The sequence below is a fragment of the Rattus norvegicus genome, chromosome 3 (assembly GCF_021556685.1).
Source record: "Rattus norvegicus strain SHRSP/BbbUtx chromosome 3, alternate assembly SHRSP_T2T, whole genome shotgun sequence".
NCBI classification, from domain to species: Eukaryota; Metazoa; Chordata; class Mammalia; order Rodentia; family Muridae; genus Rattus; species Rattus norvegicus.
The window spans coordinates 150,667,011-150,691,054 of NC_141536.1; the positions used below are offsets into that span (position 1 = coordinate 150,667,011).

The 24,044-nt window shown below is 42.7% G+C and overlaps 1 protein-coding gene across 16 annotated transcripts in view; it reads right to left on the bottom strand.

Moving 5' to 3' along the window:
- Window positions 1-24,044, bottom strand: part of Ptprt (protein tyrosine phosphatase, receptor type, T) — a 1,095,890-nt gene that overhangs the window by 683,868 nt on the left and 387,978 nt on the right. For all 16 annotated transcript variants that reach the window (NM_001108603.3, NM_001402009.2, XM_087653463.1 and 13 more), the window contains 2 exon segments: window positions 3,806-3,921; window positions 17,902-17,983. In NM_001108603.3, coding sequence (NP_001102073.2) covers window positions 3,806-3,921; window positions 17,902-17,983 — 198 coding nt within the window.

Sequence of the window (24,044 nt, forward strand, 5' to 3'; positions counted from 1 at the left end):
AGCACAGACAATCTAATTAGCACAATTAGTAATGTTGACGTGTGCTTTATAGTACTGTAAGTGTATATATACATGTATGCATGACATACAGGGTACGTATATATGTTCTATAAGTAAATATGTAACTATGCATATGTTTATGTATTCATGTGTGTTTTTCATTAAAGATTAAATATATCACCTGTTTTTAACTTGCACTTTTCACTTAATTATCTACTATGAGAATGCCATTACGCCTCTGTCTACTGTCTCATACTTAATTACTTCATTCCAGCATTCATTTAATTACTCTATCTTGCAGAACACTCTAGATCTTTCTAGCTCTCCGTCCAATTGTATATGGTTGCAGGTACATCCCTGTCCCCATTTCTGGCTACTTCCTTATAAAAATTGCTATAAATGAAACTAATTTTGAAAAAATATGCACATTGAAGGTTTTAGATTTTATGTGCCTAATTATCTCCCAGAAATGATGGACTTGCCTATATACTACACGTGCTTGTGTAGACATGTGTGTGTCCTGTTACTTTTGTTACCCTGTGACTACTATCATCTAGCCAAGAACTCCCAACCACAGTGCCAGGCACATGCACAGGATTTCACTAGTCACACAGGCCTCTGTCAGAATGCCCAGTATTCGTGCCCTCCTTCCCAATATTCCTTGAAATAGGGAAGAGAGAGCTGGTTCTCAAGGAGATTTCCTTACAGGAATAGTTATTGTATCTCTCCACTTGCTGTATTAAGTTTAAAGCCTCCCTGGGTAGAGATAGATTAGCAGAAAGCTGAGGACCCCTGCCTAAGCCGTGTCCCCCGCAATTCCTTCCACCACCTAAGCCTGCTTTCACACAGAGTATTATTATGATGTGAAGCAGACCCACAAAAGCCACTTGTGTGCCCTCAATAAGACTGTGGTGGGGATGCTGCTCATTACATCACACAGTCTTTGCTTTATGAGGGCTCCTGGGAACCATTCCCTGTCTGGCCTCTGTGTGAACAACAGTTAGAATTTTCCTGAGCAATTGGTTTGTGTTTATCTTGCAGACGTTGTAAACTGTATATCTGACAAGCTTCCTTTATGCCGCTGGCGGCTGTGGTGCTCAGGCGTCCCACTTGTGACCCGAAAGCCAGCAGTGGGAATGAAGAAATGTAGTCATAGCCTAAGAAGCCGCTCTCATGGGCTCTGCCTGTCTCAGGATACCTCCCTTTTAATTTACACTGTCTCGTCTTGCTTTGTATCCATTCTAAGCCACCTGAAAAACATTGAAAAGTAGATAAGTAAACAAAATCTGAAAGACCTCTGTGGTGCGTATTTCTGTCTATTTTCTTCAACACATCCATTGGGTTCAATTTTAACATCCTCCTGTGTACAGACCTAAGGCTTAGTGCACACCCGTCAGTACAGGAACAAAACTGACCTTACAGTAATTGGAATGCCCAAATAAAGTTCCTGAAAAATACTGTGATTGTCCTACCTCATTCTTGTGAGCCAGTGGAGTTAATGTCATTGAAATGACGTGCATCTTCGAAGCAAAATGTACTTTAATCACAGTGAGAAGAGTCAATAGCACTACTCAATGTTGAGTGACACAGAAGGAGGGACCTAAGAACTGAGGAGGAACTGTTTCTGTCTGGATCAGTTTTGCCAGGGAGTTTTCAACAGCAAGGAAAAAGGTTCAGATTTAGAATAGAGATGACAGGGTGAACTGTCAGCAAAATGTAGATAGTTTACCTGGGCCAAACAATTACAACAAAACAAATCAAACACCAGCCACCCAAACAAACAAACATGTTTCCCATTCTTGGTCATCAGACAAATAAACTTTCAAATCCCACTGAGGTATCAGATGAACACCTAAATTGAAAAGACTGACCAGAGTGAGTGTCAGTAAGGGTGTGGGAAAACTCTTATAGGCTGCTCGGTGGCAATGGCAAAGGGTTCAACTGGGTTTACAAACAGCTCTTTGTTCTTCGGAAAGTTGAACTCACATCTACACAAGACCTGGCCGTTTCACAATTAGATATTTATTCAAGAGAAGTGACAGAATGTGTATACACACATAGATTTGCATATTCGTTTTACAACAGATTCTTTTTAACAGATAGAAATGGGAAACAATGGGACAGCTAGCCATCAATGGGTTAATAGATGAGAAAATCATGATGTATGGTTTATTATAATACTTTATTAGAATGGATTATTCCTAAGAACAAGCTACCTAAATTAAAAATTTGAAACATGCAATGGTGAAAATGGACCCGACCTTAGAATTATTAAGGAGAGAGAGCTTAATATTGCTTGATTCCTCTCTCTCTCTCTCTCTCTCTCGTGTGTGTGTGTGTGTGTGTGTGCATGCTCATGTGTATATACACAAGCATGCAAGTGCCACAGCAGACAGAGTTCAGAGGACAAACTCAGGCATCACCTTCCCCCTTGTTTGAGGCAGCGTCTGCCTCCCGTGTTCACTGCTGTACTCCAGGCTACCGAGCCCAATTGCTTTCAGGGATTCTCCTGTTTCTACATCCCATATCACCAGAGGCACACTGGGATTACACAGCTACCACGCAGGACTTGCCCAGCAAGGGCCTCATCCATTGACCCATTCCCCTAAGCCCTATGTTGGTATGAAATTCTAGAATACATAAACTAATACAGAGTGTCAGGAAACAAACCAGTGATTACTTATTACACACTGGAGTACAGAAGAGATTAATAATTTGGACAAAGACACTTTAGAAGGTGCCGTCAATGTTCATTATCTGGATTGTGAGGCTGTTTACATACAAAAACATTAAATTTGTCAAGTTGTATGCCTTAAACTTTACATCTCAATTATCTTCAAGCTGCCTGAAAATATATATGGTATTAAATGCAAGCTAAAAATGGTGGCTCACTCCTGTTACTCCAGCACTTGGAAGGCTGAGGTAAAAACACAACAGGTTTGGGGCCAGCCTGGGGCTGCATGGCAAGACATTCTTAAAAAGGAAGAAAATGTATGTGATGTATGTGTATATGTATGTGTGTGCATTTGTGTGTGTGTGTGTGTGTGAGAGAGAGAGAGAGAGAGAGAGAGAGAGAGAGAGAGAGAGAGAGAGAGAGAAAACGATCTTCTTATGGACCTGCCATGGAGAAGCTTAACTCGACCTTCTGTGTGGGTTCAGAACTTTGTATTTATGTCCCACTGACAGGAACATGACGATGCTATCCCAATGGACGCTCTCATTCTGCATCCCATCCTCTGGCTTTGTACTGCTCCCAGAGAAATGTTCTCTCATCTTGCTAGGCAAGTGGGATCAACGAGCACAAAAGGAACAGAAGTGGACTCAAGATTAAAATGCTGTCCTCGTGGATACTACTCAGTGATGGACTCATTTAGTCAGAGAACAGACTGCTCACTTCAGGGACATTTTCTAAGAAAAGAGTAATGGTTTCACCCAGAAATCCAAATGCCTTTCAGTCATGGGTTGATGACATCACAAGCCCAAACCCTAAGAGACTCCATTTGCCTTAGTTTTAGTGATTGTAGCTTTAAAAGCAAAGTTTCATTAGAGAATGCTTGGTGGGAAGTTTGTATTCACAAACCCTAGACCTAGAGCTTTGAAATTGCCATTAGCTTCCCTATAAAATGTCAACCTAGGAGAATGGTAGGTAAGAGTTCCCAGCAGCATGGTTGAAGAGCAATGTCCAAGGAACAGAGATATTTAAAAATGGCTGCACCCCCTCCCCCTCACACCCTTCTTTACAGCACATAACTTCTTCCTTGCAAAGGGAGGGAATGGTGTGAGCAAGGGTCTCTCCCATTCTTACCTGGAGCCAAAGTTTGTCATGCTGGGACCACTTCCCACCGGCAATGCACTGAAACGTGGCGTTCTGCCCCACATTCACCTCAACATTTTGGAGTCGCAGGAAATGAGGTGCTTTTCCTAAGAGACAAAACCAAACACGGAACACATGAGGACAGGTTGCTGTTGCTCATGCCACTTCTCCATCGGGGCAGCAGCCCAGGATAGGCTTGGAGACTCTGCACTGGGTGCCTAAGAAGATGGCAGGCTCAGGTGAGACAAGATGAGTCACTACAGCATGAGGCCCATTCTGTGATCTTCGCACATTGAGTTATTTAAGCCTCGTGGAGTCTAGGAATATGAAGTTCACAGGAGAACATTCCCAGTTCACAAGACTCTGAGCATTGTATAGTGTGGCATAATCAGGCATCCATAAAATGGGGGAGCCAAGACATGAATCCTGTCTTATGAGGCCCTCCATGTTCCTATGACGAGCTACCGTGTAATCTCTCTGTTAACTTGGCCCACACATCACTAGAATGAATCTAGAATGAATGTTGCCCCTGGGAATGACAGGTGGTGGAAAGGAGAATCATAGAGCCCAAAGCTCCTTCCTTGACTCTGCTGCTGCTGCTATTGCTGGTGCTGATAACGGCAATGATTAAGGACAAAGAGTACAGCAAGAGGAAAGGAGGAGGGATAATACCTGTCATTTACTGAGCATTTCTCTTTTACTGTATATTTTCTTTATTTACAATTCAAATGTTACCCCCTTTCCCAGGTTCCCCTCTGGAAACATCCAATGCCATCTCCTCTTCCCCTACTTCTATGAGGGTGCTCCCTCCCACTCACTCACTCCCACTTCCCCACCCTGGCATTCCCCTACACTACGATATCGCGCCTTCACAGGACCAAGGGCCTCTCCTCCCATTGATGCCTGATAAGGCCATTCTCCACTACATCTGCAGCTGGAGCCATGGCTCACTCCATGTGTATTCTTTAGTTGGTGGTTTAGTCCCTGGGAGCTCTCATGTGTCTGGTTGGTTGATACCCCCTTTCCCAGTTTCCCCTCTGGAAACATCCAATGCCTTCTCCTCTTCCCCTACTTCTATGAGGGTGCTCCCTCCCACTCACTCACTCCCACTTCCCCACCCTGGCATTCCCCTACACTAGGGTATCGCGCCTTCACAGGACCAAGGGCCTCTCCTCCCATTGATGCCTGATAAGGCCATTCTCCACTACATCTGCAGCTGGAGCCATGGCTCACTCCATGTGTATTCTTTAGTTGGTGGTTTAGTCCCTGGGAGCTCTCATGTGTCTGGTTGGTTGATATTGTTGCTCTTCCTATGGGGTTGCAAACCCCCTCAGTTACCGCAGTCCTTTCTTCTAACTCCTCCATTGTGGGCCCCATTCTCAGTCCAATAGTTGGATACCAGCATCTGCTTCTGTATTTGTCACAAAGGTGGGGCGATCTCTGGATGGCCTTTCCTTCAGTCTCTGCTCCACATTTTGTCTCTATATTTCCTCCTGTGATTATTTTGTTCCCCCTTCTAAGAAGGATTAAAGCATCCACACTTTGGTCTTTCTTATTCTTGAGCTTCATGTGATCTGTAAATTGTATCCAAGCTTTTGGGCTAATATCCACACGAGTGGGTGCATATCATGTGAGTATTTCTATATGATAGGTACAATGGCCAGCACTTTCAAATTTAGTCAATACAGTGTATCTTTTGATTCACTAATAGAGAAGTAAAGAATTCCAGAAAGCTGGCCATGTTCACAAAGGTGCTGTACTGGCTGGTTTTGTGTGTCAACTTGACACAAGCTGAAATTATAACAGAGAAAGGAGCCTCCCTTGAGGAAATGCCTCCGTGAGATCTAGATGTAAGGCACTTTACAATTAGTGATCAAGGGTGGGAGGGCCCATTGTGGGTGGTGCCATCCTTAGGCTGGCAATCCTGAGTTCTATAAGAAAGCAAGCTGAGCAAGTCAGGGGAAGCAAGCCAATAAGTAACATACCACCATGGCCTCTGCATCAACCCCTGCTTCCTGACCTGCTTGAGTTCCAGTTCGGACTTCCTTTGGTGAACATCCTAAGCATAGGTGAGAAGTGGAACACAAACTCTAAGACTTAGACACATGGATGAAAGTCTTCAAATGAAAGCCAGCATGTGAGGTAATCAGTCCCAGGATTAATCCTGGGTTTCATGTCAGTTGACTTGAGTTCATCTCTCCCCTTATGTGTGAGGTCAAATGCTCCTCTATATAAGTCCCTCATAAAACAACATCAGGTTTCCATTAGCTGATAACTAATGAATGACAGGAGAAATGAGTTTTTTCATTGAGTGCAATGAAGGCTCCCTACCACTATCAATAAAATCAGTGCTAACTTGGACAGACCCATAGCTCCAGCTTCATATGTAGCATAGGATGGCCTTGTTGGGCACCAATGGGAGGAGAAGCCCTTGGTCCTGCCAAGGCTCGATACCCCAGTGTAGGGGAATGTCAGGGTGGAGAAGCAGGAAGGGGTAGGTTTTTGGGTGGGGAAACAACCTCATAGAAGAAAAGGGAGGGGAATGGGATAGGGGGTTTATGGACATGAAACCAGGAAAGGGTTTGAAATGTAAATAAAAATATCCAATAAAAAAATCAGTGATAAACTGCACAGACTACGTATCCCAAGTGGGGTTAAACAGAGAGTCCTTAGAAGACCAAGACATCAAGAAAAATAGGAAGAATAGCATGTACTGGTGTTCACTGGTGCCATCGGTGTTCAGCAGTCGTCTTAGCTGAGGTTTCTGTTGCCATGACAAAACACTAAACTTAAGTTGGGGAGGAAACGGTTTGCATCATCTTACAACTTGAAGCTCATCATTCAGAAAAGTCAGGGTAGAAACTTGGGACAGGAGCCTGATGGTAGACACTGGAACAGGGGTCACGGAGGAGGGACACTCAGCCTGTTTTCTTAAACCATCCAGACCACCTGCTTAGGAGTGACATCCCCTATTAATAATTAATCAAGAAAATTCCCTCCCACTGCCCTACGGGCCAATCTGGTAGAAGCATTTCTCAAAAGATTCCCTCCTCTCAAATAACTCTATCTTGTGTCAAGCTGACAAAAACAGCCCGCAAAACATTTTCATACTTTTTGTATTCTGACTTCATGGTATTCATGAGAAGCGCATGCCAAAGGGCAGAAATTAGCATTAGCAAGTCCAAGATTGTTGTGACAGCTAGCTTAATTGTCAATATAATGTAATCCAGAATCACCTGGAAAGAGAATCTCAAAGAGGGAGGGACTGTTGACACTGGATTGATCAGTGGCCATGTCATGAGGATTTCCTTTTTCTAAATAATTTTATTAACTTATAAAAATTTCATATAATATGCTTTGATTATATTCACCATTAGCTCCTCCAATATCCACCCTCTTCACCCTCACTTCCCTACCTGTCTTGAGTTTTCTCCCCTACCTGCATCAAGTCCAGTTTATGTGGCCCAAGTACTTTCTGAAGGAAGTCTGCCCTAGAGTGTGGTCTACCCACCATGGTCACATCATTGAAGAACTCCTTCTTCCAACATCTATCAAAAGCACTAACTCCTAGTCTAGTGGTAGAATTTCATGCCACCTCCTACTTCTGTGGTAGAATTGTATTTGGTTTGAGCCTGCACAGGTCTTGTGCATGCTGTCACAATTCGTTTGAGGCCCTAACTCAAACTGCCCTGTTGTGTCCAGAAAACACTGTTTCCTTCATGTTATCCACTGTTTCTGCAATATCCCTGAGCCTTGAGGAGAAAGATCTGATGATATGTTTGCACCATTTAGGGCTGAGCATGCCAGAATCTCATATTTTCTGCACACTGAACAGTTGAGAGTCTATCTGCTGTAAGGAGAAGCTTCTCTTCTGGTAGTTGAGATGCACTGGTCTATAGCAATAAATCATTAATAATCATTTAAATACTATACATTTGTTGGTACTACCAGATCTTCCCCTAGGGCCTATGACCTATCTAGCTGCCAGTTTTCGTCCCTGTTATTTTAGGATTCAAAACTGTGCAAAACTGATATTTTTTTCTGTTTTTATGACACTTTTGTTTTAATTAATTTTCTCTTTCTGTATCATGCACAGCAATGCCCAGCACTGTGGAAGCTTCCGGGTCAGTACAAACTTGATTTCTCCATATACTGGAGTCTTCAGAACTATGGTCAATTTGCTTAAAAACTTGGTGATAAGAAAATTAGTCTATAATGCTTGGGGTTCTATGGGGACTCCTTGGCTAACAACTCAAAAAGAGGTAAACCTTTCTGTTCCTAAGGATTTTAATTGCTAACATGTGGTCTATAACTGGGGTACTGTCCTCCTCTTGCAGGGTAACTATTAAAATTCTTTTATATTATGCTTATGTGTGTATTTCAGGAAGCCTGGACTGTAGGAGTCCATATAACTCTTAAAGGCCTTTACTTTCAGTTTTCCCTCCCCAAGGTCTCTCTTCTCCACTGTCCTGCCATGCCCCACCCAGACTTAACCCTTCCCATACCGTCCTTCCTTTTTAATCCTTTACAGTAATGTTCTATCTCTCCTAACTTAAAAGCTTCCCTCCTCTCATGGTCCCTTACTAATGCCCTGGTCTCTGTGGATATTCCAAACAAAACACACCCATCTGACTCAAAGCTGACACCCACAGATGAGAGAAGAGATGTGACATTTGTCTTTCTCGGCCTGGGTTATCTCACTCAGAATCATAGTTTCTAGCTTCACCCATTTCAGGATTTCATTTTTAACAGCTTAATATTTCCATATGTTTATTTCTCTTACTAGCTCAACATTCCATTGCATAATGCCACATTTTCATTATCCATTCACTAGCTGATAGACATCTAAGGCTGTTTCCATGTATTAGCTATGGTGAATAGAACAGCCATGAACATGCGAGAGCAAGCTTCTCTTTATAAGATAGAGAGACCTTTGGGTATACACCACAGATGGTGTACTGGATCCTGTGGTCCAACTAGTGCCATCTTTTGAGGATAGATTTTCCTCCATGCTGATTTTCATACTGGTTATACCAGTTTGCATTCCCATCAGTAGTGAATAAATGTTCACATTCTGTAGATTATGTCAATTATGCTAACTGAAGTAGGAAGATATAACCCAGTAGGGGTAGGCTACCATTGCCGAGGCAAGGGATCCTGAATTTTATAGCTGGCCAGACTGAGCAGAGAAGAAATACGCGAGCAAGGCTGCACACATGCATTTTCCCCTGTGCTTGACTGTGTATCTGCTTCTCGCCCATCTGCTTGGAGACCCAGACTATGATAGATCATAACCTAGAATTTTAAGCCAAATAAATGCTTTTCTCCTAAGTGACTTTTCTATCGGAGCATTTTATCACCCAACAGAAATGAAACTACGCCAGGCACCAAAGCTACAGAGACAGAAACAGAATTCAGTCCAGTTCCATCTAAGCCCCAAACTCAATTTCAAACCAGCTACCCTCCTGCCTTCTCAGCCTTAAGAGGAAAGATGGTCTCATCAGACAGGTCTCACCGTGCAGAGAAAGAACTTCCCGGGTAAATGGCGGTCAGTCTCCTGGCTTCTCTGTTTGCTCGCAAATATTCTACAAGGAACCCACTCCATGCTACCTTCCCCTGTGGATGTTTTGAATGATTTTTGTCTACCAAAACGTGCCACCACCAAGAAGACTCTCCAAAACTCAAGGACTTTGGTGTGATCAAGGACACTGGCCGTGAGAAAGTACATACCATCTGCTCATGTTTTTAAACCAGCTGACAACAGTTCAGATGCTGCTGTCAGGACCCTGCAGCTAAAGTGTCAGGGGTTCAAGGCCCAGGTGAGACCACTTCTGCTGTCCGTCTCCAAGTTCAAGATGCCTGCATCTACCGATGTGATAAACGTCTTGCTGCTCAGGTTGCTTGAAATTGTTGTCCTTTGGTGCTCCTGTATAATTCCGTGAAGCTATTTTTAGAACTACCAGTTCTTCAGCCACAGATGGAGCAAACCTTACAGGTCTGATTTTGCTTCAGTTATAAAAGGGAAGGGAACGCCCCTTCTACATAGAGAGGGGCTATATCTTGGCTACAAAGATAAGATGTCCTGTTATGTTTTACAAAGCCCCCCCTTTTCTTACACTTATGGGCATGTGGCAAGTAGTTAATTTCTGGGACATGTACAACCAGAACTAGTCCTTCTTTGGTCATTGATTGGCACCTGCATGTTTCTGACTCTTCTCTCCTTCTATTTTAGCCCCAGAGCTCCGTTCTTGATTCTTTCATTTACATTCTAGCTCCTTCATCCCTTCAATATTGAGAATGTGGATGTTGTATGTCGCAGGTGTTAAGATGCTGTGGAAACACTGATAGCCCTGATTTCCGGCAGACTCATCAAGCCAGGAACCAGACAGCTATCAAAATCAACAATGCGATTCCACTATAAATCAACACTAACAAAACCACCACCTTCTTTTTTTTTTCCAATTTGGAAAGATATATCTGAAAATTAAGGAAAAATGTTGCAGTCAGAGCGAGGACCAATATTTGGCACCATTTTCAATGCTGGCAAACTGTTAAGGTGCAGTGGATAGATGGGGGACTAGAGAGACCCCACACTACACTGAAAGGGAAGCTCCGCTACTAAAGGACCCGGAGAGTGGGGTAGGAGTGGGAGTACCTTGCTCAGGGCTGCCAATCATCAGATTCCTCCAGAAAAATAAGAAGTCCCTGTTTTATGTGAAATCTCTCACCCTAAAATCTTGACCAAGTTTGATGAGACCACCGAGGACTTAGCCAAAATCATCAACAGTCAGATCCCACCAGGTTTGTAGACTCTGAGAAGTTGCGCTATGCTCAGTCTCCTGTAACAGTTCGCACAGTTGTGCCCTCTCTGGACCTATAACTCCAGCGGTGACTCTCCTGTCTTCACACACTGTGGGAACCACTGAACTGCAGGAACTTTTCTCAACTCTCTTATCATTCTTCACTCTCTCCGTAGACCTTCACTTTTATCTCTATATTCTGAGGCTCTGCATCGCCCATGTCTCAGTATCTTTCTGTTGGGATCTGCCTTGTGTTTGGTCTTCTCTGGACGCCTGACCCTCCTCCCATCCCCAACTCCAATCTCCTTTTAGGCCTAACACCCTTTCCGCCATTCTCTGCCCTCGGCCTCTGCATTTTTGTGAATGAAATTATTGTGCCAACATCAGCTCACCAATCTTCAGCCGAAAAACAAGTGACCTCGGATCCTCCAAGCAACCACCAGCCCAGCTTTTAAGCAGCCCCCCTCTCAGTCCTCCTTGAGACTGAGTTCCCCTAAAATGGGAACTGCTGAACAGGGTTAAGAGGAAACTGGTTGTGTATTTGGGGCAAAATGTCTTGGTACCAGATGACATTTAAACTCCTGCAGATGTCAGTGCAGCATCTGAAGACATATTATTGTGCCCTTTCTCTCGCTCTTTAAAGCTGACAATGCTCAGCAGGAAGCCACACAATTGAAGGGAAAGCTCCTACATCCATTAGAAACAATGTTGTGGATGCTCTGTTGGCTGAGAGACAGGACCCTGTGAGGCTGTGATGGGGGCAAAAAGAGGTTGGGAAAAAAAACTCTAAAAGAGTCAACTTGGGAGTTAGAAAGTTTGAAACTGTGTGGCAAAGTGTGCTGACATTTACCAAAGTTCTGACTGTGCCAGCTCCTGCTAAGGGCTGACACTGAGACCCAGAAGTGATGGTGGCTAAGGCTGAAATAATTTTGGAATAATTACAACTACAAGAAAAAAGTTAAATGAGCTATAAAGTATGTGTGAGAAGTTTCCCGTTATAAAAGAAAAGAATTTACTTGGAGGCTTAAGCCTGACTTTTGATAACTGTTTTGGAAGCTTGAGGTAAACATTTAAAGCCAGCTTCAATGTGTAAAGGATAAGATGGCAAACCACTGCTGATTCCCCTGCCCACGACATTTAGATAATTAACTGAAACATTTATTGACAAATTCTGGCCCTATGTCAATAGGAAATATTTTGAAGGACAGAGGGTAGAGACTCAGAAAAGTTGAAGACAGAATGAAATGCATTTTTTCAGTATAGATGACATCTTTAAAAACTTCTGAGGGAAATTAATTCAAAGGCCTAGGTTTTGGGGGAAACACAGCGGTATATTGGGCAGCTCAGCGAGTACGTAGGCTAACCCATCTATAAACCCCAGGCTACACTGTATGCAAATCCATAAGCAGCCCCAAGGCCTGGAGTCAGCACCTCAGAGGCAGTAGTCATTTTTCGGCATTTTTCTCTCAGTGTAACCAGTCAAATAAGACTAATTATCTCCAAGACCTACACGCAGCACCTTTTTGCAAGTCTCTGTTTCCCTGTAGTACTGCTATCTCCCAGAACCTCGAACACAGAACGTAACTAAAGGCAAAACTTCAGCACCTTAACTTTGACTTCCTAGCCACGAGGGTTACTGGAAAATGTTGTGATCATGTAAGCCACCTAGTCTCTGGTACTCCCTGACTATAGCCCTCGCAAAGCAACAGCCCATCTGTTACGTATCATATAAGTGTAGAGCTTTTGGTCTCATTCACTTCACGGGAGGCTTTCGAGGACAGACAATGAAGTTGTCTTACGTAGTTTCACAATTCCAGACACTGAGCACAAGCACAGTAATTGTTCCCTGTGTGACTAGTGACTGACTCTTGAGGACACTGCTCCAGGTCACCCCTTTTTTTGCATAGCTCTAGAATGTTCTCTTTTTTATAGTTTCCCCAATCCTTCCTAGGGGACACAAACTCATACACTGCCACATATCCTTTATGAATGAACCAAAACTATTCCATCCCCAAAATGCCTGCTAACATCCACTCACAGTGATGCTGAGGCCCCTGAGTGGGGAGGTCCCAGGTCACTTGCCCAAGATTCACCTAGGATATGGTTGATTCTGATCCATCTACCAGGACATACTGGAAACACTGGAATGCTTTCCAAGACAGGGATTTGGTTTTGGAAACTTGCCATGTCCTCTTCCTAGAAGCCACCTTCCCAAATTCCTAGAAAGCAAAATCCTTTCAACAATTAGAGTCCCAGCTCTGACCACGTCTTTGGAGACATCCCCCATGAGCACACTACTGAAGGAGTCCCACTTCCCATATTTATCACATCTATGGCACATTCCATTATTCCAAATTATCCACTGCTTATCCAGTATTAGATCCTTTCATTTCTTTCTCCCTTCTTGTCCCCCTGCCAATGAAGCATCAAGTCCACAAAAGCCAACCCTTTCTTACTTAACGATCTGCTATGAAAGCTCTTGGACACATAGTTCGCAATCAATAATTTGCTTGTTGAGATGAAGGATGGATAAAACCCTGTGCTAGCAATGAGTGCACTGAGCACATGAACTGTGGGTGTACCTCAGAGGTCTAAACATACTGGCGATGTTTGCACATACCCTTAATATGATTTTTCTCCAATTCCAGCTACCCTTTCACAGGACTCACATTGGATGTTCTGGCAAGGATGTGCTTAAGGCTCCTAAGCGCTAGGGTTGAACACAGCCACAATACGCCATGCAGAAATAAAGCCAAGGTCATGTCTTTTGGAGTTATAGCCCACGGCCCATTTGCTGGGTAACCGACTCTTAGCAATTCTATAACCATGCAATCCACACTTCTCAGCAGGAGGGGGATGAGGCTATTGGGAGAATCTTAAATTCACAGAAGTCCCAGTGAAAAGAGGGAAGATGTCCAATGATCCTTAGGAATTTCGTGGGTAGAAAGCTATCCAAATGTCCTCCTGAGATACTCTCCTACAGAGACATAACAAAGAGAAAGGAGCATTTGACGGTGATGAGCAGGACTTGGAGCTAAGACAGTTGAGGCTACGACATCAAAACTAGGTATTATAGTGAAATTGAAGTTTCCTTCCAGAACGCAGAGCACTGGGACCCAAGGACATAGACCCATGAAATACCATGCTATATTCTGCTGGGGGAAAAACAATGTCACCTCCCAGAAAGACCATGTCCAAGCATAAAAATAATGAATTTAGGCAGCAAAGATGAGTATGCTCTATGGGGATAGACATGTGCATTATGTGAGGAAGACAAGAGGTTTACTAGGAAGACTGCTCAAAACTGAAGAGTATACATGTTTGAATATATAGTTAAATGGAAGCAAAAAGAGCAGATATTTCCTGATAATTTCCTGATACCACTGTCCAGTACTGAATACAGAGCATTCCCCAATGGGCATCTGATATTGATGAAATTCACAAGAGTCGGGGAGAGAGGGAGGGCAGTCAGAACAGGCAAGAGAAACCTGACTATATGTATTGTGGGACATAAAACCATGCCAGGAAGTTCATTAAGGTAGAGTGATTCAAGACTTGGAGACTCAGTGGGTACACACCTGAGGCTTAGACGACTCCCAGATCCCTGCCAGACTCCTGGCTTGAAACACATGCCATGTTTTTCACATAGAAGAAACACATCCTATGATCACGTAGGCTCACAACAGTTCTCCATTCTAATGAGGTACCTAAAGGCCCAGAGGACTTAGCCAATAAGTTTCCCTTCCTAGACATTCCTCCTTGCAAAAGGTATTTGATCTCAGGCATACACTGAGAAGTGGGGTATGGTTTTACGCATCCATTTTCCACCATGACAATAAACTGTTTGGAACCATGGACTGTCTCTTTTCATCGGGATCCACTATGAGGACCATGAAAAAGGCCTTCACCTACAGAGCAACAGCCTAATCTCCTGTCAAAGGAAGGCCTCTCTGCTCTCCCAGCCACAAACACCACCAAGCCTGTTACTGTTAAGTCAAGGACAATTACCTCTGCTGGGACAAGCTGGAGTTCCTCTTCCTTCCCAACCGTAGCCCAGGACTAGATGCTGTCCCTAGCCCAAAGGCCTCAACTCTGTTCTCTGCACTTGCATGACTCTGAGAGGCACCTAGATGTCCACGAGTTGAAGAATCTCACAGCCCCGGCCTTGTCGTAGGCCTAGGGACCCCTGAGCTAGCTCTGGCTTTCCCACATGTCATTCTGCACTTTCCCACCCCAAAGCTGTATCTTGGTGCTTCCCTATGGCTTAGCACCTGCCCAGGCTGTGGTCCCCTTGGGTAACAACAGTCAAACTGCCTGCATTCTGCTTCCTCAAGTGGCTGTGCCTAGTGGTAGAGCAGACTTGGACCAATGATCCAACACATGACAACCATAAAAACCCTGTATTGCTGGGGACTTTGAATCCTTTTCACAAAAAGTCTACTCAGCAGAGACATTTCCCAGGCATGAGTAAATGGAGAGAACCATCTAAGACACTCTGAAAGATACAACCCAGAGAATAGTGAAGAGTAATGGGGAATCTAAACCTCACTGTTTCTGAGGTGGTTACTGAGTCACAACTCTCTTATGTAGACATCAGACCCAGTCCCCTCAAGCATTGTTTGTAACCTGGAACTTGGTATATCTTTTTCCAGAGAAGGTGCTTTAAGCTAACGAGTCAAACCATGATGGTCTTATCCCAGGAAACTAGAATAAAACAGTAATTTAAGGTCTGACAAGTGAATGGTAGCAGAAATGAAAAGATGCATTTTGATGTAAGCAACATGATGGGGCTGGTGTGAGGCTCATGCCCAGGTATGGGGGGGGTGTGGGTTAAAGGCACATAAAGAATTGCACAGGATGTCTCATGAGGAGGCTTCCTTACCCATAGCATAATTGTGGTTCGAATTTGATTAATTTTCCAAACTCATACCATAGTTGAATTCCTGAAGTCAGTGGCACAAAGAGGCCAGAATCTGACTGCGACATTTAGAGTTGGCTGTTTCAGGATGTCTTAAGGCTTGGATAAGGTCGTCATAGTAGAACACTAAGAGTTCAATCCTAGTGTTAGAAGAAATGGGCAGAGATAAGGCATCCACATGGGCATTCCCTCTTTATTTCCGTCTGATGCTCTCTACTGCTCCCAGATTCTGTAAAGCCATCATCAGACCTGAGCCTATGCCCATGTTGTGCCTTTCAAACCTCCAAAAACTGTGAGCTAATTAAACCTCTTCTCTTTAGAAAGTTAGTCTTCTTGTTCTAAGAGGATCATTTACAACAAGTGCCAGCTTCAAAAAAAATTGAGAAGTCTCAAATAAATAACTTAATGATGAGCTATGGAAAAGCAAGAACAAACCAAGCATCTAAGTATGAAAAGAGATGATCAAAACCAAGACTGGAATTAATGCAGTAGAAAAATACTTCAAAACAATCAATAGCACAATGAGATGGATTTCAGAAAGATCGGCAAGCCCTTAGTTAAATTTACCACAGGAAAAGACACAATTTAGTAAAATGAGAAACAAATTGGGAGACATTAGAACAGACACCAGTGAAATTCAAAAAATCATATGAACATGTTTTTAAACACCCCTACTCTACTAAACTGGAAAAATATCTAAAGGAAATGGAAACTTTTCTACGTGTTTATAGTACAGAAAAATGAAATCAGTATGAAAATTTTAATAGTCTTGAACAGCTACATAATGAGGAACAAGACTGAAACAGTAAAGTCTCCCAACTGAAAAATCAGGCCAGGACAAGATGAGTTCATTCCAGAATTCTACAAAACCTTCAAAGAGCAAACTCAGCTGTAGATGGGAACTCTATATCAATCTTCGGCCCCAAAGTCTTGGGAAACAAAGCAGGAGACTAAAAGAGTAGACAAGCAAGAAAATAAGGAGGGGGTCTGGGAATTGCTCATCTCTGGGCATGACATGGCCACTACACTTGTGGTTCCCTACATAAGAATCACATACACATCTAACCAGTTTAAACTTCTAGCAAGAATGGAGAAAGAGCTCCCTAAAGAGCCCACCCATAGCTAGGGAGCTATTGACAGTTGATGGCTGTCATATATTGGGGGAGCAGCAATGTCCTTTTTTTTTCTTTAGGTGTGTGACCACTGGCAGCTCTCTATGCCAGGAATATATGGAAAGTACTAATTAGACTCTGTGGGTTTTCAACAATTAATTAAGAAACAAGCAAGGAAAGACCGAGGGAGAGGAGGGAAGAAAGGAAGGAAGATAAAGCTGGGAGGGAGATGGAGTATGGGATTCTGGGGGGGTAACTAGAAGGGAAATGACATATAGATATAATAAGGATACACTTTATTACATGCATGAGATTCTCAAACAATAAATTAAAAATTTAGAAACATCAGCCTGCCATGGATATTTTAGCCAACTAAACTATATTCACTAGCTGCCTTGTGGCCACATGGGAGAATGGGGAAACCCTAGAGGTTAAGTAGAACCAAATGGAGGCCAAGAAACTGATAGGCATCTATGACGAAGCACTCCCAAATTGAGGAGCTGACATCGCAGCCAACTGTGGCAGTGGCTTTCCTGATCTCTAGGCATCCCAAGACTTTAGACTCCCAACCATATACTTACAGGAGTAATGTCATCACAGCTGCCTGCACTCAGGCTATACAGGAGCTGTGGCTTTTCACTGAAACACATTCAAGTGTTGCTGAATGGAAGGGAGCTTCAAGGAGGAGTGGCGAGCCACTGAAGACTCTTGATACTCTACCATGAGTACTAAACACCATGAGAAATCTTGCTCCTTGCCTACATAGAGCTGATGAGTGTATTGAAAATTATTTTTAAAGATTTAATAGCTTTGGGGTTCTTCCCCCTGTGGGTGAAGAGTGTGCTAATTTGCTTCGTGTTTAATGTTGTTCTTTTTCTGATCTGTTTTGCTTTAAAAAAGAAAAAAAAAAGACAATTGCAGAAGATTCTATCGAAAGGCCTCTAATCCTTCCACTTCAGTGGTCTGAATCCCCCTAATAAACAATCAGGACTTTAGACTCCCTTAATAATGGAGAGAGATTCAGATGAATTGTTTTGCCAGTCTGTACAAATTCCCGGAGATGCTGCCTGTTGAACAGGCTAGAAAAATTATGGATTTATTCAGAACCGATTGCCTTGTGTTATGTGAGCAGTTTTGAAGGATTAAGAGTTAGTGAGTGGGAGACAGCTATGAGCTGAAGGGATAGGAGCTTGCAGCCTCATGGCTACCCAGTCCTGCATGGAGAAAGAATATATCCAGAGAAACGAATAGACTTACTGCATGGATGAGCAAGGACTCGAACTTCGTCCACAGCGATGTAACCAGGATGACCTTTCAAAGAGACGGATTCAAATATCACCTGCAATACACAGGGCTGATGTCAGTTTCACACAATCAATTGACTGCATCCACCTAAAGAAGTCACTCAGACCCTGGTCACTCTGTGTCAGCTTCCCATCGGAATCGATCAACAGTGCGTACACCATACTGCCAGGTGACTTGGGTTTCCAAACTAGGCAAAAAGTCCACACTTTGGTGACCAGCAAGAAAAGCCAGTCATTTGGATTTTTAGCAATAATACTTAGCCACAGCAGCAAACAATCCAAACGAGGCCCTGGGCATCTCCCTCATTGTGGTTTCAAACGAATTACAGAAGCCACTACGTATTAATACCTCGGCTTCCTCAGTGATCTTGATGTGATTCTGCAGTCAGTTTGGATTTCTTCTGTGATGTGTGTGTGTGTGTGTGTGTGAGTGTGTGTGTGAGTGTGTGTGTATGAGTGTGTGTGTGAGTGTGTGTGAGTGTGTGTATGAGTGTGTATGAGTGTGTGTGAGTGTGTGAGTGTGTGTGAGTGAGTGTGTATGTGTGTATGAGTATGTGAGTGTGTGTGTATGAGTGTGTGTGTGAGTGTGTGTAAGTGTGTGTGAGTATGTGTGTATGAGTGTGTGTGTGAGTGTGTGTATGAGTGTGTGTGTGAGAGAGAGTGATGTGTGTGAGTGTGTGTGTGTGAGTGTGTGTGTGTGAGTGTGTGTGTATGAGTGTGTGTGTGAGTGTGTGTATGAGTGTGTGTGAGAGAGAGTGATGTGTGTGAGTGTGTGTGAGTGTGTGTGTGAGTGTGTATGTGTGTATGAGTGTGTGAGTGTGTGTGTATGAGAGTGTGTGTGAGTGTGTGTGAGTGTGTGTGTATGAGTGTGTGTGTGAGTGTGTGTATGAGTGTGTGTGTATGAGTGTGTGTATGAGTGTGTGTGAGTGTGTGTGAGTGTGTGAGTGTGTATGTGTGAGTGTGAGTGTGTGTGTATGAGTGTGTGTGAGTGTGGGTGTGAGTGTGTGAGTGTATGAGTGTGTGTGAGTGTGGGTGTGAGTGTGTGTGTATGAGTGTGTGTATGAGTGTGTGTGTGAGTGTGTGAGTGTGTATGTGTGAGTGTGAGTGTGTGTGTATGAGTGTGTGTGAGTGTGAGTGTGGGTGTGAGTGTGTGAGTGTATGAGTGTGTGTGAGTGTGGGTGTGAGTGTGTGAGTGTATGAGTGTGTGTGTATGAGTGTGTGTGTGTGAGTGTGTGTGAGTGTGTGTGTGAGTGTGTATGAGTGTGTTTGGTGACTAGAGGTCAACCTCCGCTGTCTTGTCTCAGGTGCCACCCATTTTGTTTATTTGGAGATAGTGTCTCTCACTTGGCTTGGGATTCTCCGTTATGCTAGACTGTCAGGCCAGCAGTTGCCAGTCTCCACCTTCCCAACACTGGAATGATAAGAATGTGCCACTAAACACCTGCCTTCTTCTTACACGGGTGCTAGGGATCAAACCCAAGCCCTTGTGTTGGCACAGGAAGCACTTTGCAGGCTCAGTCATTTCCTAAAGTTTCCCAGGTTTCTTCATCACACCTCTTAGGAACTAGCAGCAATCTACTTGGTTATATCCAAGAGTGGAAAGAAGCAAGACTTTTTCTCTTCTCTACTCAAACTTTTTTACTTCCACAAGAATTTTTTAACTAAGGTCCCCTTGCCTTTCCTGTCCCCTCACTGGGAACAGATGAGTGTGTGTGTGCAAGCCCCAAGGTTAGTAGTCAGTGCCTCTCACACTACTAGTTCACACTCCCCCTAACTGAATCAGCTACATGCCCACTCTGTCAGTAATTCTCTGCCAGACGCTAACCGTACAATCCTCTCCCAACCCTCCTCTCTCATCAGCTCCTCAGACTCACACAGTTCCTGGAGTCTGCCCGTTCTAGATCTTTCAATGCTCTCCAGAAGCCTAAGCTCCTAATCAACCATGTGACTCTCTCTATAAGACTAATTCCTTTTGAACCTTGTCAAGCCCATTGTGGGCCTTCCCTCTCCATCCCAAACCTGACCCACTATTCTTACATCTTCTCTTCACCCAATCTCAGAAAGCTCTACCGCTTCAAGAAGATGAGGGAGAGAGTGACTTCTCACTCCTTACCCACACACCTAACCTTCCATCACACCAACCACAGTTTCTGCATGTAATTTCAGTACCTCGCTGACCCTACTGCAGTTTCTAGAGCCTGGGCTCTTCTTGGTTTTCCTTTGCTACTCTGTATTTACAGGCCCTACCCCTTTTCCTCTGACCTCAACATATATAAATGGCTTAGTTTTTCCAATTCTTGAAAAACTACCTCTTTATAGCAAGTTCTTCCCTGTGGCCAGTGCACTTCAATCGCAATTCTTAGTACATTAATAACTATTTCCATCACAATCATAATAACTATGCTTCCACCATAAAATATTAAGCATAAAAATCCCAATCTTTATTAAATATTCCTCTCAAGGTTGCTTTCATGACAGACACTATTATTCTAATTACTAAATGTGATGAAGTTCCCCACCATCAAACTTTTCTCTCACTTTAAGGAAGATGGTAGGGCTGGAGGGCTGACCCAGCAGTTAATGTCATGGCCTTCTCTTCCAGAGTTCCTGAGTTCAATTCTCAGGATCCATATTGTAGCTCATAAACTTTTATAACTGTAGTCACGAGAGATGTCCTCTGCTGGGGTGTAATCATACATGTACACATAAAATTCACAAATTAAAAAATTATAATTTTATAAAAGAAGAAAGAGGATACTATCTTTGAGTTGCAGGTACAGGAGTTTCCTGTTTTGAGTCTTAGTGCCTGCACCTAGAAATGCGGTATCTACCATGTTAGGTAACTTTCAGGTGGAAAGAATTAATATCCTATTTAAAATGTTAGATACTTGAGTTTCTTGTCACATAGGTCTTTTACTTTCTTAGTTAGATATTTTATATTATTTATAGCTATTGCAAAGGGTGTTCTTTCCCTAATTTCTTTCTCTGCCCATTTACCTTTTGTATCAAGGAGGACTACTGACTTTTTTTAAAGTTAATTTTGTATCCAGCCACTTTGCTGAAGGACTTTATCAGATGTAGGAGTTCTTTGGCAGAATGTTGTGGGTCGCTTATGAATACTGTCATATCATCTGCAAAGTGCATTCTCAATAAATGTCTTCTATACTTCTTATTATCATCCTATTACAAATGTCACTATTCACAGATTTCTGGGTCTCTATTTGGGCTCAGCAGAAACTACACATTTTGTTTTTTCCCATATATGAGACCATCCTATCATGCATTTATAGGCAGTCCTTCTTCTCCATCCCTTTGGATTCTGGGCTTCCTCTATTCGTCATCTGACTGTACACATTCACTTGTCCACCACTGCCAAATCACTGGTAATGCCAAGCCCAGCTCTGTGTTCTAAGTCTTTAGTTAGAACACCAATCACCATCATCAAAACAGCTCACAATTGAGAATTTCTACCCACATATAAAGTTGCCTCACATGCAATCTGTATGTAACAGTTATGAACATATTTTAAGTCTTCTACCTTACCTCCCAATGGGACATCCCCCTTATAATACAGTGCTATTATTATATGGCCATCTGGGCACATACATCTATGGGCTTCTATTTCAACCTCATCCCTTATTTTGATTCTACCACACTGGAATTTCTAAGATATGCCTCTGATTTTCCATACCCTTTATTAATCAGATCATAGGAAGCAGTCATTTGTGGGTCAAAGCCAGTCAGGTATCAGTGCCAGTGTTTTGATTCAGCCTGTGATTGTTTTCCGTATCTACCAACTTGACAATGTCCAAAATGAACCCTCTGTCCTGCCTCTAATACTCAGCTCAAGCCCGTGGTTGGACAATATAGTGGGTAATGAGATCAACAGGAAATCTCTATAGAAAATCATGTTGTTCGGGCCAGTGGACCCAATGCTTAGTGTTCTCTATTGGCCCTGGAGCTCTTATTAAGAGAGCAAGTGAAGAAAATGGCAATAGCTGTGAATGGGGCAGTTCTCTTGGTGGTAAATTTTATCTGTGAAATTTGAGAGTTTGGAGAAACGATGAGGGGGTGACAGTCACACAGCAAGATAGCTGCTTCTGCTCTCAAAAAGAGCTTTCCTAAAACAGTGCAGCATTGTCAGAGAGAACTAACATGTGGAATCATGATAAGCTAAAACAAACAGAAGACCATGGAGGAATACAAGAATGGCAACTCCTTCATCCTGCACTTACAGAAGTCTCTTCATAAAGAGCCAGGTATCTATCTGTGTGTGTTTAAATAATTTAATGGAAAAACCAAAGTAAAGTCAATAGGAAAAAGAAAAAGAAAAGAAAATAGAGTATGTACAGCAAATATATTTCAAAAGAAATAGCAAAAAGGTATTCATACTGTGGAACAAAGAATAACAAATACAAAAAAAATTGTTTTGACAATAAAAATAAAAGGGTTAAAATAGAGGAAAGCACCCAGACTGTCTAAACAATCAAATCTAATTGTATACAGTAAGATAAACACCTAAGGCAGAATGACTCAGTAACCTTACAAATAGCAAGTGGAACAAAGACACAATAAGAAAAATGTAAGTGAGCAGAAAACAGCATTTTCTAAAAATAATGTGAATGTTTCAAAGAATTTTAACCAAAATGGAAAATATAAGCCATCAAGTAGTCTAACTTGGTCTCTAAAACTCAAACAGAAGACTTGAAAGAAACATGATGATAGTGGAAAAGAAGGTATTATCTAAAGGTTTCATCCTATGTCTTGGTCTCTGATCAATCAAATGGAAAAAACAATACAACAAATGTATATTTTTATACATGTGTTAATTTTCTATTCAAATGCTCATAGATCTATAAAAAAAAGTCATAAGGTAGATTACAGTGTAACGCCAGTGAACCAAAATGTGTCTTAGTTTTATACATTTTTCTACTCAAATTTCCTAAAGCTAGAAAACAAAAAATAATCAAATTTTTAAAAGCTATACAATGTATCTGAATAACTATGTCATGATATGTTTCTTATGTTACCAAGAGTATGAAAAATATTGAAAGCTAAATGGCACATGGGATATATAACAAGTCATAAAAAGATAAAACAGGAACAATATTAATCTCTTCGTGTGAATTTCTTAAATGGCATGGGAGATGTTCAGAGTTGACTCAGACGGTTCCTCCACTCCTGTTGCCCTGGGTGGCAATGACTGCCCCACCACACTGCGTTGGTATGGAAGATGTTGATAGTGGCTAGGTCTTAAGTACAGACACCTCGAGAGGATGGCAGTGTCCTCTAAGAAAGAAAGACCCATGCAGCAGCTGTCAACACAGAGATAATGGCTATCTTTGGTCAAGAAGATGTGAGAAGAGATAGAGGAAGATATGAGAATGTTCTAGAGCCAGATGCCTCTAGAGAGCAGGGACAGAAGGGATGAAGCGGGGTGTGATACTGAAGTGAACCACATGCCCCGAAGGGGAAAAGATAGTTGTAGAAGGGGGATCCTGGATGCAAAAATCAGAGCGGAAGAGCTGACCCAGGTATCTCACAGACCTCTAAAGCACAATGTTTAGCCTCAAGACTGCTGCATAGAACCTACTGTCAACTAACTACAGCTGACTTAGGTCTAAGCAAATGTAGGGGACAGGGGGTAGGGACCTATGCAGACTGGTTCAAACATGCCTCTGTATGGTCAAATCCTAGTAACTCCAGGAAAGAAAGAAAATAAAAACTCCAGGGGAAAAAATCTTGCTATACATGTTTGGGGGAAGGCAGTCACCGTGTCAGGTCATGGCTTAAGAGACTCGGGGTTTCTCTCTGATCTTTAGCAATCCTTCTGCAGAAAACACAGCAAATTTTTCAAAGGGCTGCAAACATTTCTTAAAAGATAAGAGAAAAACATTGGCTTATCAGAGTCCTTCTTAGGAAGAATGCTCCAGAGGTACTGTGGGCAAGATTGCTTAGAGTCCAATCAAGGGGTATTCTTCCCCAAGGCCAGCTCAGAGAGGCGTAGGTCGAAGGAAGAGTATTTTCTGTATAATAAAGACAGACATCTCATGTGGGACAGGAGAAGGATGGGATTCAAAGGGTCGGGGAGAGGGT